General features: G+C 42.8%; 2 protein-coding genes across 2 annotated transcripts; one reads left to right on the top strand and one right to left on the bottom strand.

The window, feature by feature from the left end:
* Positions 1–199: 199 nt before the first annotated feature.
* EAF02_005774 (uncharacterized protein) lies at positions 200–3,961 on the bottom strand (the record flags this gene model as incomplete). The annotated part of the gene is made up of 5 exons (XM_038901822.1): positions 200–391; positions 518–1,327; positions 1,390–2,448; positions 2,552–3,172; positions 3,302–3,961. 5 exons carry the CDS (start codon positions 3,959–3,961, stop codon positions 200–202), a joined length of 3,342 nt encoding a protein of 1,113 aa, XP_038758039.1.
* Positions 3,962–5,020: 1,059 nt separating this feature from the next.
* On the top strand, positions 5,021–7,508 carry EAF02_005773 (uncharacterized protein; the record flags this gene model as incomplete). The annotated part of the gene is made up of 12 exons (XM_038901821.1): positions 5,021–5,160; positions 5,210–5,237; positions 5,309–5,325; positions 5,384–5,605; positions 5,659–5,836; positions 5,889–5,982; positions 6,032–6,073; positions 6,129–6,237; positions 6,290–6,791; positions 6,851–6,939; positions 7,026–7,239; positions 7,296–7,508. 12 exons carry the CDS (start codon positions 5,021–5,023, stop codon positions 7,506–7,508), a joined length of 1,848 nt encoding a protein of 615 aa, XP_038758038.1.
* Between the last annotated feature and the right edge of the window lie 7,659 nt (positions 7,509–15,167).

Below are 15,167 nucleotides of genomic sequence, written 5' to 3'. Positions count from 1 at the left end.
AAGGATATATCCAGTGATCTAACGAAGCCACTCACCAATATAACAAGCTCTGATTCATCCGCTACTATTCCACTGAAAACTTTCCATCAGTATCGTCGCATTTTCATTCATTTCCAACTTCTATTCTCTGTCATGTCTTATCACCGCTTCTCATATTCCCTCAGTCCAATCATTCCAAAATCTACCACGTCCTTTCCCTCTATTTTTTAGGAAATTTAACAAATCCCATCATCCTATATTTCGTAATCGGTTCCTCGTCAGCCACCATTTCAGTTGGTCTTGAGTCTCCCGGTAATTCATTTATTGCACCCGACATATATGTACTGGGCGCGGAAGTTGCAGAGTTTACTTCTGATTTGTGGAGGATGGGTGAAGTGGTAGTTGTATCATTCTGTTATGTGTTAGTATCATATAATTTTGGGAGCGAATATAAAAAAGCAAAGACGCTTTCGAGATGATGTAGCGGGTGAACTTCACGAGAACTCTCGAGGAAGAAGGAACAGAGAAAAATACTAACAGCAGTCAAAGGAATCTTCCTAACCACTCCCCTGTCCGCCTTCGAAGGATCAATCCATGCCATAACAATTGCGGCCTCCTCATCTGGCAATGACATGAACGCCATTGCGAATGAATCAGATTTAATAGTAAGTTCTCTTGAAACTGCTATTTTTCTGATGTCCAATGGACTAGAATTTAAAGCCGAGATCAAATATAAATGCCCCTTTTCATTAACCATAGCTAATTCTTTTCCCGATGGAGAGAAACTAGCGCATTGAATACGACTTCCCAACTTTCCAGATCGGTTAGGCGCAGTTCTGATATCTGTTTTTTGACCTGTTTTAGGATGGACGAGGACTGGAACACCGGATTGTGTCCAGGTCGTTATACACACCAGAACTTCTTCAATACCCGTTCTTGACCGAAAAATAGCAGACGAAAGACCTCTATCTTCTGACTCATGTAATGGAACATGATATCTACAAGAGACTAGTTCTTGAGACGATTGCATTGGAGTCATCCAAAAATATATTTGGATGGCTCCGCTTTTGGCACTTCGGGTACTGGCTAGAAGATGCATCCCATCGTCAGAGTAGGAGAGGGTTTCCACCTCCGGACAGTCCTCGCATTCACTATGAATGCGACTATGAAGTCGATCCTCTCTAGGTTCGGATGATTGAGTGGTTTTGAAAAAGTAGGACCGTTGCGTTGTGAAGCCTACTGCGACGGTGCTTTCGTTGGGGGATATGGCTATGCTGCTTGCCCAAAGATTTGGGGGTAAAGGATATTCTACAACCGGAGCTGATGTTTGCAAGTTAACTATTCTAAGCTAGCTTAGTGTCAGTAAATAGATAAATCGTTGGGAAAGTGCTATTGACCGAAAGGACATACTGTGAGCTTTGGATCTCGGGTGCCAATTATATAAGCTAAATACATTTTGGTTACAGATGCCTTATAACAGCTACTCTCCGTTGGGAATACACGGGTCATCGCGGGAGGGGATGCTCCCATATCCCAAATTTGTATCAAAGATTGAGTCCAGAATAGGCCATTTGTTGAGTTTTGTGATAAAGAAATATTGATTGCTTTAGCGCTTTTGCTTTTCGAAGTCTTTCTTGGTACTCGAACTAAGCTTTCTAAGTTTATTTCGTCCAGTCTTTGAGCCTCCAGTGCTGATGAGGAGAGTGATGTGGTTTCGACGGACTGTCCTGGAATAGACTCCTTTCGCGTTCCAGTGAAAACCGATGTCCATTTGGATCCACCTTTTGACTTTTTTCTATCAGAATGGCTCTGGCCCATTGTTGGTCGGTTCAAAAAATAGGTCCCGCCTTCAGAGTTCATTCCGTATGGGGTATGGTCATTTGGTGAAGTATTGCCAACGGAATCTGGAGAAAATGGTGTCTCGTCTGTGGTAGTAGAATTTTTCCGAAGCTCTGGTATTCTCGAGGTTTCACCTGACCTCGAACCATCCAGTGATACCAAATCAGAAGAGGAAGAAGGTAGGGTAATAGGGGTATCTAGTCTTTGGCTGAAAGTACCAACAGTAGGGGATACTTGAGACGGCATAGTGTGAGGTAGAGACCTAGACCGATCTTGAGCAGCTGCAGAGATAAAAGTTGTCTTGTTGTGAAAGGGTGAAGGTGGCTCAGTATCATATGTGCGCATCTTCACATTGCTTGCACTTGAAGTACCGTAGGCTGGATGATAGGGGATTGTTACATCCATTTTCGGCGGTGGCAGTTGGAAATATGTTGGAACATATCGTTCCAGATGCATAGCATCTGCATGAGATTCAAAGGGCTCAAGAAGATCCCAAACTTGCCTTGCAAGTGCCATCTCACGCATTATTGTAACTGGTTCTTCGCATTGAACGCATTTTGTCTTTGAGGGTAGTCTAACCTCATTTATATCTGGGTTCTCCAACTGAGCATAGAGATCATCGTCAGCATGCTATTCCATTTGCGTCAGTCCACATTCAGACTATTCCAAGTTGCTCGGAACCTTCCCAAATAATCATGTCAGAAGTTAAATTCTAGTAAAATACTTGGCGTACCGGAAATTTCAGATTCTCTAGGTATCTCATCTGTGAGGCACCAGCTAAATGACATTTTGAGCAATTGAGCGTATATATTCTCGGTCTTGACGATTTGGCATGCCGGCTTGGATCATCAAGAGCAAGAATCCTTTTCGTAATTTCAGATATAGTATGCATCATCTCCCTATCGCTCACACGACTTATGATTTGACGATCATTAAGTCGTATACATAGTGCATCTATTGCATCCAATTCCTTATCATCTATTTCTATCTGCATCGACTGTCTCCTCAAATCTGGTGTATCTGGAAGGATGATTCGATATTGATCAGTAAAAGTACCGACCAAATCTTCTTTGGAGAATCGTGTCGGTATTCGCATATTCTCAATCGCTCGTAGAACTGCATTCCTCGTTCGTTCTGATGCTGCTGGAAGATATGCATCGCGAGTTTCTCGATTTATCGTATATTGAATCGAAGCTGCGACGACGAATTGAGTAATGTCTCGAAGTGCCAGGAATTGTGCGAGCCATCCACCTCCACCAGCACCTCCTCCTCCTCCTCCTCCTCCTCCTCCTGAGCCATCTGCGAGTATAAGAGTAGATACATATTTTGTCGAGAAGCAATCGTTCAATGGATACTATAGATGAAGAAGTGTGTCAGTCAGTTTAGATTCTTAGATTTTGATTAAAAGGTTCTAGAAGGGTATGTAGAAAGCTTTAGGCCGAGCGGAGCCCCATAAGTAAGACGTTAATATAGTGGCTCTTACCAATTCTTCTGCTAAATTTGGCAGTTCATCCCTTAATTTCGAGGGTAAAGCTAGTGGGTTAGGCTCCGAACCCCGCAACGATTCAGTTATTTCTTTGCAAACCAACAACAAAAATGATTTCGGCCCTGGATAACTGTCAAACATATGTTCCAGTGAACGATGAATGCGCCCAAATCTATCTCGACGAATCTTTCTCTGCAATTCGATTTTCGATTGAGATTGTCCATCGGATGGTGGTTGTGGTAATAGCTGGAGGACACGAAGCGCAGATAATAACAGCTCGGCCAAGTACTTGTCTCTCAGTTGTCGCGACTCCCATAAACTCTCTCGCCCTTCGATAACAATGTGCAAGACAAATTCGATCATCCGCAGAGTCACCTCCCAGCTAGCCAGAAATCCAAAATACCATCCATCTTTTTGAAGCTTCGCAGATGGGATAGAGAGGCGTTGAATATAAAAAATGGCGTTGAGTTGAGCAAATAGAGTTATTACGAGATTTTGATAGGTTTCCTTATCGCCATCAGAATATACTTTTTCGAGGGAAAACTGCCCCACCAGTTCCAATATTATATTATCGACGTCGCTGCGCAGGGACAAGAGTTTCCATATGTTTGCTAGACGTGTAAATTGTGGTGATGCGGCCGAGGCTGGAGTCGGCATGGTGTGTTGATGGCATGAGCTCTCAATCTACGTAGTAGCTTCAACGATTCGAAGCAGTCTGGTCGCCACGTGGGCTGACTCCCTCAACTTGGTGCCGCAATAATGGCAAGCTTTGAGAGTATATCATAAGTATGATGCGTGTCAAAATGGACCATGAAGGGCGAAGATCATCAACTCGATCGGATCGTATTGGGCTTGTTTCCTGACGACCACAACCCGCGACCGTTTACAGTAATAGCTAGGGTACCATGAGGGATGAAAAGGGTGGTGGCCCCGCTGTCACTTCAAGAGAACGTTCAAGCAAGGTCTTTGGATAGGATTTTTTTCAAAAAGTACCCTTGTTCAGGAAGACTTGGCCCAGATTTGTCTCTTTTGCTTGATCCAATTTGGAAGGTCATCCAATCTCAGCTACGGATACAGACCGTTTCGTCTATTCGTATCTCCTGTATACCATTGGATCATTTACTATCTGGCCACCCGGAGGGCTGAAAACCCCAACCGGTATCAGGGTTTATCAAATGCAATGTAACCCACTTTAAGGATCAATGAAAATGCTGGTTGAAAGTCCACAAGGATAGCACAGACTTGGTTCTTCTTGTGGAAATTCCAGACGAAAGAACCGGCTTCAAAAATAAATCTGACATTAAGGTTTTTCGGGATTGATCTTATTCCAGAACTTTATCTTCTGTATTTGACTGGTTAGTTTGAGAATCGGTGTTTTCTTCCTGTTTGAGGTTCATATTTATCCGGTTTTATACATTGTAACCATATTGTAGGAGTATATTTTGTCACGAGGTTGAAACAAAGTACTACTCAAAAGAGCAGCGGATGCGGGGGTCCCTGTAAGTAGGCACCAGCTTTGTGCCATATAATTAGTGGTCCCTTCTATGTGGTTACATTAGACCTTCCGCCCGTACAGGGGCTAAATAATGCGGAGGATTGTCTACATCGAGGCAGTGCAGATATATATGATTCTGGGCGACCCTGATTCCTTCGACCTCTTTTGCGCGAATTGTCATAACATTTTTGACTCGAAATTTCGACCGCAACGTTGTTACGATGGATCATGAAAAACCTGAAGCGGTGATTCCACCGCAAATATTCGAATTCGATATCGATCACACTCGAAGTCGGACAAGTCCAGATGCAGAGCCCAATTACCCTGAAGACCGTCGGGAACGCCGAGGGGAGAGTTTATGGTGCGCTAATCTGTAACAATTAATCTTTGCGACCACTAATTATCATCAGGAGAACACTTGGTGAACGGCACATTAACGTGAGTTGCTAAGCTATAGCCGAACTTTTATTTATCAGAAACAATGGCTAACGACGTATATCGTGTGCCAGATGATAGCGTTTTCTGGGTACGTTTCTCCAAATCAAATTCTACCCAAGCATATCAATAACGTAATATGGCTACAGGACAATTGGAAATGGACTTTTTCTTGGTAGTGGTCGATCTCTTGCTGGAGCTGGGCCAGGCGGCGCCGTCATGGCGTACATTATTATGGGAACAGTGGTTTCGTCTGTTATATCTTGCTTAGGTGAAATGACTGCTCTTATGCCTGTCAATGCCCCAGTCGTGGAGTTTCCTCGAAGATTCTTAGATCGCGGCGTTGGGTTTGCTGTTGGGTGGATGTATTGGTGAGCAAACTCAATCATGATACAAATCGAGAGAGAATATTGACGATCAGAAGGTTTGCATGGGCTGTCACTGCCGCAGAAGAACTAGTTGCTGTTTCTGGAACTCTTGGATTTCATTATGATGATGGAAGAACATTTCTAGCTTGGAAAATTGGGGAAAGTGTCGACCCTGCTGTTTGGATTGGATTGTTCCTAATAATTGTTACTGCTATCAATATGTTTCCTGTCAAAGTGAGTATTCAGCAGCACCCACTAATCATTACCGCTACTGATCAAAGCACAGTATTTTGGAGAATTAGAGTATGCTTTCGGTTGCATCAAGATCATCTTTATCACAATGGTCATTGTTTTGATGCTTATTCTTGACACTAAGCAACGTACGTACAGTATTCTTTTGTTGACTATTGTGCGCTGACGCCCCGATAGCTAGTTCAGATGCTTATTATACATCACCCCCAAACTCTAAATGTGAGCATTCATCACCGCGAAGTGCTATGCTTTTTCACTGATTCAATATGTTCAGATTGGTGTCATCCGTGGGGATTTTTCAACCACGCCTACTCCGTTCGAGATGAAGAAGGAAACCTGCAGCGAAAAATTGAAGGCCCCGCTGGCTCATTCCTTGGGATGTGGTATGTCGAATCACGATCTCCAGCGCCTATCGATAGCTGATCATCTCTACAGGACAACTATCATTAACGTAATCTTCTCATATACTGGAATGGATATTGTAGCAGCAACTGCCGCAGAGTCAAAATCGCTTGCTAATGCTGAGAGCATGAAAATGGCCGCAAGAAAGATTTCCATTCGTATCGTCACTCTCTACACCATGGCTATGATTACAGCATCTTTTATAGTGCCATATACTCATCCTTTCATCAATGGAAAGGGGCAATCGGTTGGCGCGCACTCCATTTTTGTTATCGCAGTCGTCGAAGCGGGACTACCAGCTCTGGCCCATTTCTTCAACGCCATCTTCGCTTTTGCATCCTTTACTTGCGCCATCAATTCTATGTATGTGGCATCGAGAGTCTTACATACTTTGGCTTTACAGGATCAGGCGGGACCGGAATTTATTGCTAGGAGATTAAGGCAAACTAGATCGGGGGTTCCAATCAGAGCGGTATTAGTAACGGCTGCTATGGCTCTGGTGGCTTTCATGGGTAGGACTGGCACAACTGCAATTGTGAGTACCTATACCCATCCTTTTATTTCGATACTTTGAGAATTAATTAGGAAACATAGCGACTAAGTGAATTGGCATCAAACTGCACTTCTTCGATTCTTATCGTCTACGCCACGATTTGTGCTACTTATCTCGGATTTTTTCGGACGTATGTCTCAATTTCCTTTTTTCCTCTTGCTTTTTTCCAACCGTTAGTGTTTCATTCATGCAGCCGACTAACGCCACAGATGACAGGCTCGAAGATACCAAACTCTATGGAAATGCATCGGAAAGGCAAGCAGCACATTATGACCGCGATCATCCCCGTTACCCATACAAATCACACGGTCAATGGCTTAAAGGGTTTTACGGTATGGCTGCATGTATTATTCTCGTTACTTTTAACGGTGTTTCTGCATTCCTTGAAAGACCTTTTGATGTTAGAAGATTCATTGCGAGTTATGTATCTGTATGTTTTAGCTTCCCTGGCTCTCCTATTGACTTTGTTGAACTAATATTGAACAGATCCCGGTGTTTATTCTTCTGATTATAGGCTATAAAATTAATAAACATGGACTGAAAATACGAAATTGGGGCCCGGAAAGATCAAATGATTTGAGGAACACGATCCAAGCAGCGAGTGAGAAGAGAAAGGGAAGACTAGAGTTTCCGGATGAGGGAATTAGTATGGAGAATTTCAAGACGTGGGCGCATTGGATGTGGGTATGGACAAGATAGGTTGTGCTGGAACACGACGAGCGTGATGAGGCTTTTGGAACTTCGTATTGGGATTATGATTAAATGAGATCGGCTTGGGTATCGATCGGAAATGGAGAGATTATTGAGGCTCAAATAATATTGTTTTATGAGGCTGCTACGGAACTACAGGATGGGAAAGAATACAGGATACAGGGATGGGATAAATCAGCAAATGGAACAAGATTGGCGTAAAGGCGCCGAATAGGTCGACGGAAAGAATATTGCACAGTATCGATTCATCAAAAATCATTTTTATAATCTAGGGGGGACACTTGGGAGTGAGAACTCCTGTTAATAATGAACCTCATTTAGTATATTAGTGTTAGTTAGCGCGCTAAGTAATATATCAAAAATCAAATAAACTACTATAAATCATCTTACTCAAGCTTCATCAAAAACACTAAAGCATCACTAGCAACCGGCTCAGCCCTATGCTCGTACCATAGCCTACCGGTATGTAGTCTACCCTGCCAACTAACTCTTGCGAGGTTGAATTCGGTATATATCTTGTGTGTAAACGCACGACAGATATAGGCAACAACGGTGATATTACAATGGCTTGCATGATTGTATGATTGCACGGTATGCATGTATGCATGTATGCATGTATGCGAATGTGCATTTGAATATAATGAGGATGAGGATGCTGTGATATCCTTTTCTGGGGGGAATATCACTCACTTACTGACTATATTCATCTAATTCGGTGTCGATAGTTGTTTATGTGTTTATATACGTATTGAGGTGTACTGGGGCATATGTCTATGTAAGAATGTACAGGTATGTGTACATTAAATAGGATTACAATGATGAGTTCATCTGATGTTTTATGTTTGATACCTGTTTGTGTTGGATGCTGGGCCGGTAGGGACTGTAATGGACAGGCGGGAGGAGAATAGGACGGGAAGGAGAGCGGGAAGGGGAAATGCGATGGGATGACGCGAAATTGAATCGGGACCGGGGTGATTGATGAGAGAAAAGCCGATCTTACTTATGGTAACATGGGTAGGTGTGATTCGAAAACGGTACGGCATCTATTAGATGGATGAGGAAATGGGTGTTAGCGGTGGAGGGTTAAGTGACTTTGTAGTCTAATGCTGTGTAGTGGTTGATGATGGAGTCGCTCAGGGATTAGGATGATGGTTGGCTACTGGATGGGAATGGTGACAGGAACAGAATGACTGCTAGTCACTGATCCATATTGCTAGATAAGCCGTGAATCAATGCATGATATAAAAAGTCAGTCTTGTGCTCCCCAAACGGATAATATCCATCAAATAAGCTAGACCTTCGGTCTAAAATCATACATGCTTAACCAATCTAGGCATAAAAGCAACACTTTGGAACTGATTTCCACGGAGAATATCCATTCACCTATTCATTTCCTGGTCTGCACAACATGTGGAACGGCATAAGATAATCATGCGTTCATCTATCTGCCTTGCCGAGTAACCTCATATCGGTATTAAAATCTCACCATACCTTTCTGCCCAAGATAAATTAAAGTCGGGGTGCAGTGGAGGCTCAAGGATAGGCCTCGTGCGCGATGTAATGTAGTGTTATGCTGTGCTGTGCAGATAACTTTATTGTTTATTGTATTGGATTATATGAGATTATGGTGTGGTGTAATGTATGAACGCAGTGTTGTATTTTGCTGTGTTGTGGTGTGGTAAGGTAGTAGTGATAACTAATTATGATGGTGTACATGTGAGAAATTCGTATAACATCCATACAAAATGCGCTGCTCGTATATCTAACTAATAAATTGATTATAGTTTCGGCAGTTGCGATAATAACATGTGTTCGCTTGTGTACGAAATTGCCAATGCTTTATCGCATGATGTTTATTTCTCAAATGTACCGATTGGTTGTTGGGGGTGGGAAGTGGAAGGATTTCTTCAACTTTTGTCGCCATCCTATCGCGATCCTTTTAATTAATCGGTGATGACTTGCTACTGTAAGGCGGGAGGGGTCATATCAAAATCATCGCGGTGGCTGTATGGTGTCACAACTTTGCATCCTTCAATTCGTTTCTTTTGTGTCAGAGATTAGCGTGCAGAGAAAGTGGCTTGAAGGAGTCAAGTAGACGGTATAGAATGAAATGCCACTGGCGCTTTGCGATACAGAATCTGTAGTATAAGGAAGTGGGCGGGAGGGATGTGTACTTCTGATGTATAGGGAAAGACATTATGGAGATGATTAGTGATATGTGTATCACTGGACTGACTGATGTAACAAACGAATTAATCTGTCTCCTAAAATCAGCCTACACGGTGTATGTCACACCTTTCCGTACATTTCCTATTGTAAATTTGCGAGAGGCCCAAAAGTTAGAGGTATCACAAATCCAAATAAGCCGAGGATAGAAAAAGAATAAATAATAGTAGCAAAGCCACCACGTGGAACAAAGTGGCTTTCCAAGGTTGTTACTTGCATTTATCCTTACGAGGTTGGGTACTTAAGGGGTTGATTGGTGAAGAGGTTCAGTGAGATGGGTTGGGTATGATTGGCTGATATATTGTGGAGTTATATCGTAGAAGATAAAAAAAGAAAGGAGAGGATGATTGGTGTTGAATAAGATGACCAGTCGTATATGCGTGAGTTCGGGTCCAGAAATATAGAATGAGGGATTGCACATGATTTCTTTGAACAGAAACGCAGAGAGCTAGATAACGATTTCAGGCACATCTTGCTACCTAGTCGCGCGAGTAAAGAAAAAATGTGCATGCGCAAAGCCAGATTCTCTGTGAGGATAGGAAAGAGATGCAGAAGAATTAGCGTTCACGGTGTAATGGACCATAATTACTGAAAATAAACGTATGGTTATCATGACTCAACCGGGAAATGTACATGGACGGCCACAAGGAGCCAAAGTAATGAAGAAACTAAGCAATATTTGCCCCAACGATCTGAACCAAGAAAACTAGAGTTCGGAAGTGAAGAGAGGATTTGCAGCGCTCTATTTGTGACGGGGATACGAAGTCGGAGAAGAGGTATTTAAGGGGTGGAATAGGTACGTTTTGGTAGTTAGAAAATCCCCGCAAATTCCAGTTGGCCCAGTGCTGACCGTTTCTTACCAACAAAACCTATGAATACGTGTCATATCTCCAGATTAGGTTGCATCCGAATACTCATGGATGGTTAGTGATGAGTCGACTCATATACCGTGAATTTCTCTTTGCCTTATAGTCACTTCGATGACAGACAGCTCTCTCATCGTTTGATGTTTCCAATGCTATCGCAGCTTGCCAGTGCCTGCATCCGATATTGGATCGACCAATATTTCTGGTCAGACCGAGAAGTCTAAGCGCATGTGTTAATGATCTTGCTGGCTCGACTTCCTCGAGATAGCTTCTGAGATTATCGAGTGTGGCAATTGTACCACCTGTGAAAATCCTGTTGGTTATAACATAGCATTTCTTTATGGTGTAAATGAGGATGAAGCAAGAAAACTGAACTATTGTTCATGCTTGAAATATGAAAAGCTGTCTCTCATAAACTGATTCTAAGAAGGTTCACTGATGACTAGAAGTGATATGAAGACAGACAAATTCTTCTGTTTGATCCTTCACAATTTGTCTAATAAAATTGTTTCTGATGAGACTTTAAAGAAGAACCAATAGACTCCAAAAGTGCCCAGCAATCATCATCGTCAAATCTGTTGATGTAGGATAGGTTGTTGAATGAAAGATGTAAAGTGTCTGAATTTGGTTTGTATTGAATTAGAAAATTGCATAAGGCGCTCGAACCTCTTCGGCTAATGTACTTAAAGAGGCAAAGTAAGATTGAATCGTCAATCTAGTGTGTCTGCTTCCAAACTTTATTTTTCGTTTGTTTCAGAATGGAGGGGTTTCAATCTTTATTTGGAAGCAGAGAAATCAACAAAACAACCAAAACTGTGTACAAAATTCAAGCTTTTGATGAGATTTTTGACATTAATGGGTAAGTGAAGTCCTCCTGTCAGTTTCCTATGAAATTCCAATTCAACATCTGCTCTTCAAATTATTGGTGGGGAAAGGCTTGCAGACTGGTTATAGCAGGTCTGCTATTTCATTCTGTTGTAGGTATTCTCATATTGATGACTTTTTCTTATTATTAAAGAGTAAATTTGATCATCAGTTGATCACCTACACAAATTTTTATGCGTTTGTTTCAGCAGCTTCCTGGCAATTTTTTCCGAAAATACTTCGAAGGAGACACAAGAGCTAAATAAAAAAGAGTCCATTTACTAACTTTTGTTTTCCAACTTAGACCTGCCATGTTTGAATTCGCAGTCTTCCATAAAAATGACGCGCGGAAGCAGAATGAAACCCTCTCCACTTCAAACCTCAAAGTTCTCAGTTGACTACTCGAAAGAGCCAGAAAAGCCTGAAGTCGATTCAAATAGCAAGATCGACAGCATGCGAAAGGAGAGCGAGACCGCTGATGCTGAGGTCACTGCTGCAGGTTCCACAAGGGGAGGCGAAGTTGGTTGTGATAATTGCTCATGTTCGCGGCGGCTGGTATGAACAGACTCTACGTTCTGGTAAAAGATTAGAGCCTCCGACGATAGATGGTGGTATCAGAGGATACCAATGTGGAGTTAGTAGAGTGATTGAGGAAGAATGTCGCAACAAATACATGGGAATTGTAACGGCTCACAATATGTAAGTTGAATGATAGTCAAGCTCTCGGTCATCAACTAATCGATGCACCTGTAGAAGAGTCCAAGAAACATCGAAATGATCAGCTTTATTCACGAAATACCTCAAATACAGCTGTTCATTTCCATCTAATTTAAGCTTCATGGCCTAATAACCTTAGCGACGATCTTATACCCACAATTCAGACGTGCCGCCGTTGGCTTTATAGCCTGCTGGTAACACCATGGACTCAATACCAAGGCAAGCTAGAGTCTTGAAATGACGCTTAAACATAAACATTGTCTGGAATATCAAGGTATGAAGCCTTTGTTTAACGCTTCATATACTGTGCGGGGTAGACCGAGTACGTTCTGCTAGTATAAGCCAAAAAGATCAAGAATTGTGAGAAGCATGCTCTAGAATTACTTTAGCTAGCTCACCATCTGATATATGGTGTATTGGTTTCTTTCGGAGTATCACAATTTAGTCGCTTAACTGGGCCTGGCCAAAACAATCAAAATTGCCAGCATAATTTCTCGATGTGACAAGTGGACTGAGGGACATGGACGCCATCAGCAGCACTTCTTGGCTAAATGTATCAGTATAATGTCTACTATAGAGATTCCCACCAAGTTCCAAGCCAACATGAGCACGGAGATCGACTATCTCCTTACCAAAAATCTATGATGGATCTTCGGCCGATTTCCGAACTAACGGCAGTATCTCTGGCACCTCTACCTTTGAAGCTATGAGCTCTCATGCTGGTGATGGATCTGTAGGATGGCGAGGACTTTATATCTACCTCGACTTAAAGACATACAGTAGGTTTCAAGAGAAGCGAATGTGTGGAGCTTGCCTAGAACCAGAATGAGTCCTGCTGTCTTGGTTCAGTGTTTTGATTTCAAGATTACACAATCAGGATAGGTAGTCGCTTTCGTCTCGGCTTTGGGAACGCTCCAAATATTAGGTACCTGCTATATCAGCTGTAGGTGCTATAGTGCGAGTAGATCATCTATCACCTGATTAGGCTCTTGAAGACAGCTGTCTTGGAAGCAACAGAGCTCATACTTACACTGCGCCAGTGTTGTATCTTCGAAGTTTGACGAAGTGAGCTCTTTGGATAGAAGATTTCTAGTGGAACTTTTGACTTCGATGCTTTATCGACTCAGTTATGGTTGGAGGCCTCTCTGTAATTCTTGAGGCTGGTATAGTGACATGCAACCTGGAAAGAAACTAGCCCGCTCATAAATGATGTGTCTAATGTTCGATACAAGCTAGAAGTACCACGGTCTTTGAGCACACCGAAGACAAGGATTTTGAGGCAGCTAAGTCAATCATCGAACTTAGTGCCTGTCGTGGTCAAGCTCCTCCCAATCTCAAGGTCTCCAAAAACGCTGCAGAACATTGAAGTGATAGCCAAGTTTTAGCCTGTCTCGACCCGTTGTGTTTTGAAATTATCTTGCGAATGCTCCTGAAAGCTATATGTGGAATCTTGAGAGACTGTGCAATTGGATTCGAGCTACCTATACTCGCAGATTGGCGATATTTGATGTGAAATTAGTAAGTTTTTGGAAAGAGCGAAGAGAAAATATGAAAAAGAGTTTTGATACTGGCAGGACCTCAGAACAAGTCAATTGCTTCCATCAATGCCCATATGGACCGGCTTTCTCAAGGGTTTGTCAGGCTCTGAATTTGTAAGATGAAGGTTTTAGTCTTAGAGAGACAACCTTGAGACTCAGAGAATCACTTCTTCATAACGGCTTACACTAAGGCGCGGCTCCTTGCCTGGATCCGCAGGAAGATTGTCTCTGGTCTATATCAAGTAGTTTAATGAACTAACTGATATTAGCTCCAGCGAGTTACCTTCGCATCAGTACCGATGCGTTGAGATGAATCTGAGAACATGGCCCCTTTTTAGAAACCGGGTTTCGCTAAGAGCCCTTTATAATATGGCTCAAGTTAACGTAAGGATCAACGATTCTGATTCAGTAAAACCGCTACTGAAAAGAGGTGGTCCTGTCTTTCAACCCAGATTCAAAATGAGAGCAAGGCCATCGAGAAGTAAGAGGCGACAGGCTGCCACAAGTATTGCAGACGAGAGCTAAACCAAAGCTGCCGGTTTGAAACAGAATTGAAATCCATACAGTTATTACGATATTGTCGATCAAACCGAAGTAATCACCTTTCGAGGTCTAATTAGCTCTCGCAGCTTGAGAAGAGCGGTGATGCCATCGGTAATCATTGATCGCGTCGAACGACCCCCGTTTCCTCTCCTTTAATCGTGAACTCAAACAGTCCTTTCCGAAATCTTCAGTGATTCTTCTTCGAAGAAGGGAGAAGGTGCCAAATGGTCGCTATTGCCGTAAATCGCCAGCTCTCTCTGCCCATTCTAGCAACCCAATGACACTTCTCACCGGCAATCCAATATTTATGAGTCGATGAGTAGATTGGTTCAGGCTACTAAAGAGGAAGGGAGCCATGGGCTAGCCGATCAATGGCGCTCAGATTTATCGAGAGGCTAGGTGGAGGCATCCGTTCTGCCGACTGTGGACGCTCACTAACTCTCCCTGCTGGAACCCTAATTATGAGCGGTCTTCTGCGCGCGCTCTGTGGTTCTCGAGAATGAGTCAAGTCCCAGAGCTAGCAAGGCAGCTATGGTTACATTGACGGTCGACAGCAAAAATTGCGGCCTTTTCCCCTCAAACCAAGTGACGCGACGTTATTGTTGCCGCTGTCAAGCCTGCCACACCGATCAGTAACTTAAATTAGTGGCATGTTCTCAGGAAAGCTTAGATATCTCGTGCGGATATGGGCTTTGAAGAACTAAAGGATCGCTAGCCCAAACTTTCATTTTTCGAAAATGTTTCCAGTATTCCTTTACCTAACTATCACTTCTAATTCTTCTTGAGAAACAAGTGCAGGTTATTGTTGATCGAATCCCCTCTGCGATCAAGGAAGAGTATCAGCTGCTGAACGAGATGAGAGGGCTAAGCCGGTAGCAGTAGGAATCAGCCAT

This window comes from Botrytis sinoallii (genome assembly GCF_014898435.1).
Source record: "Botrytis sinoallii strain Bc 23 chromosome Unknown BSIN_009, whole genome shotgun sequence".
Taxonomy (NCBI): Eukaryota; Fungi; Ascomycota; class Leotiomycetes; order Helotiales; family Sclerotiniaceae; genus Botrytis; species Botrytis sinoallii.
This window is presented reverse-complemented; position numbering and strand designations above follow the sequence as displayed.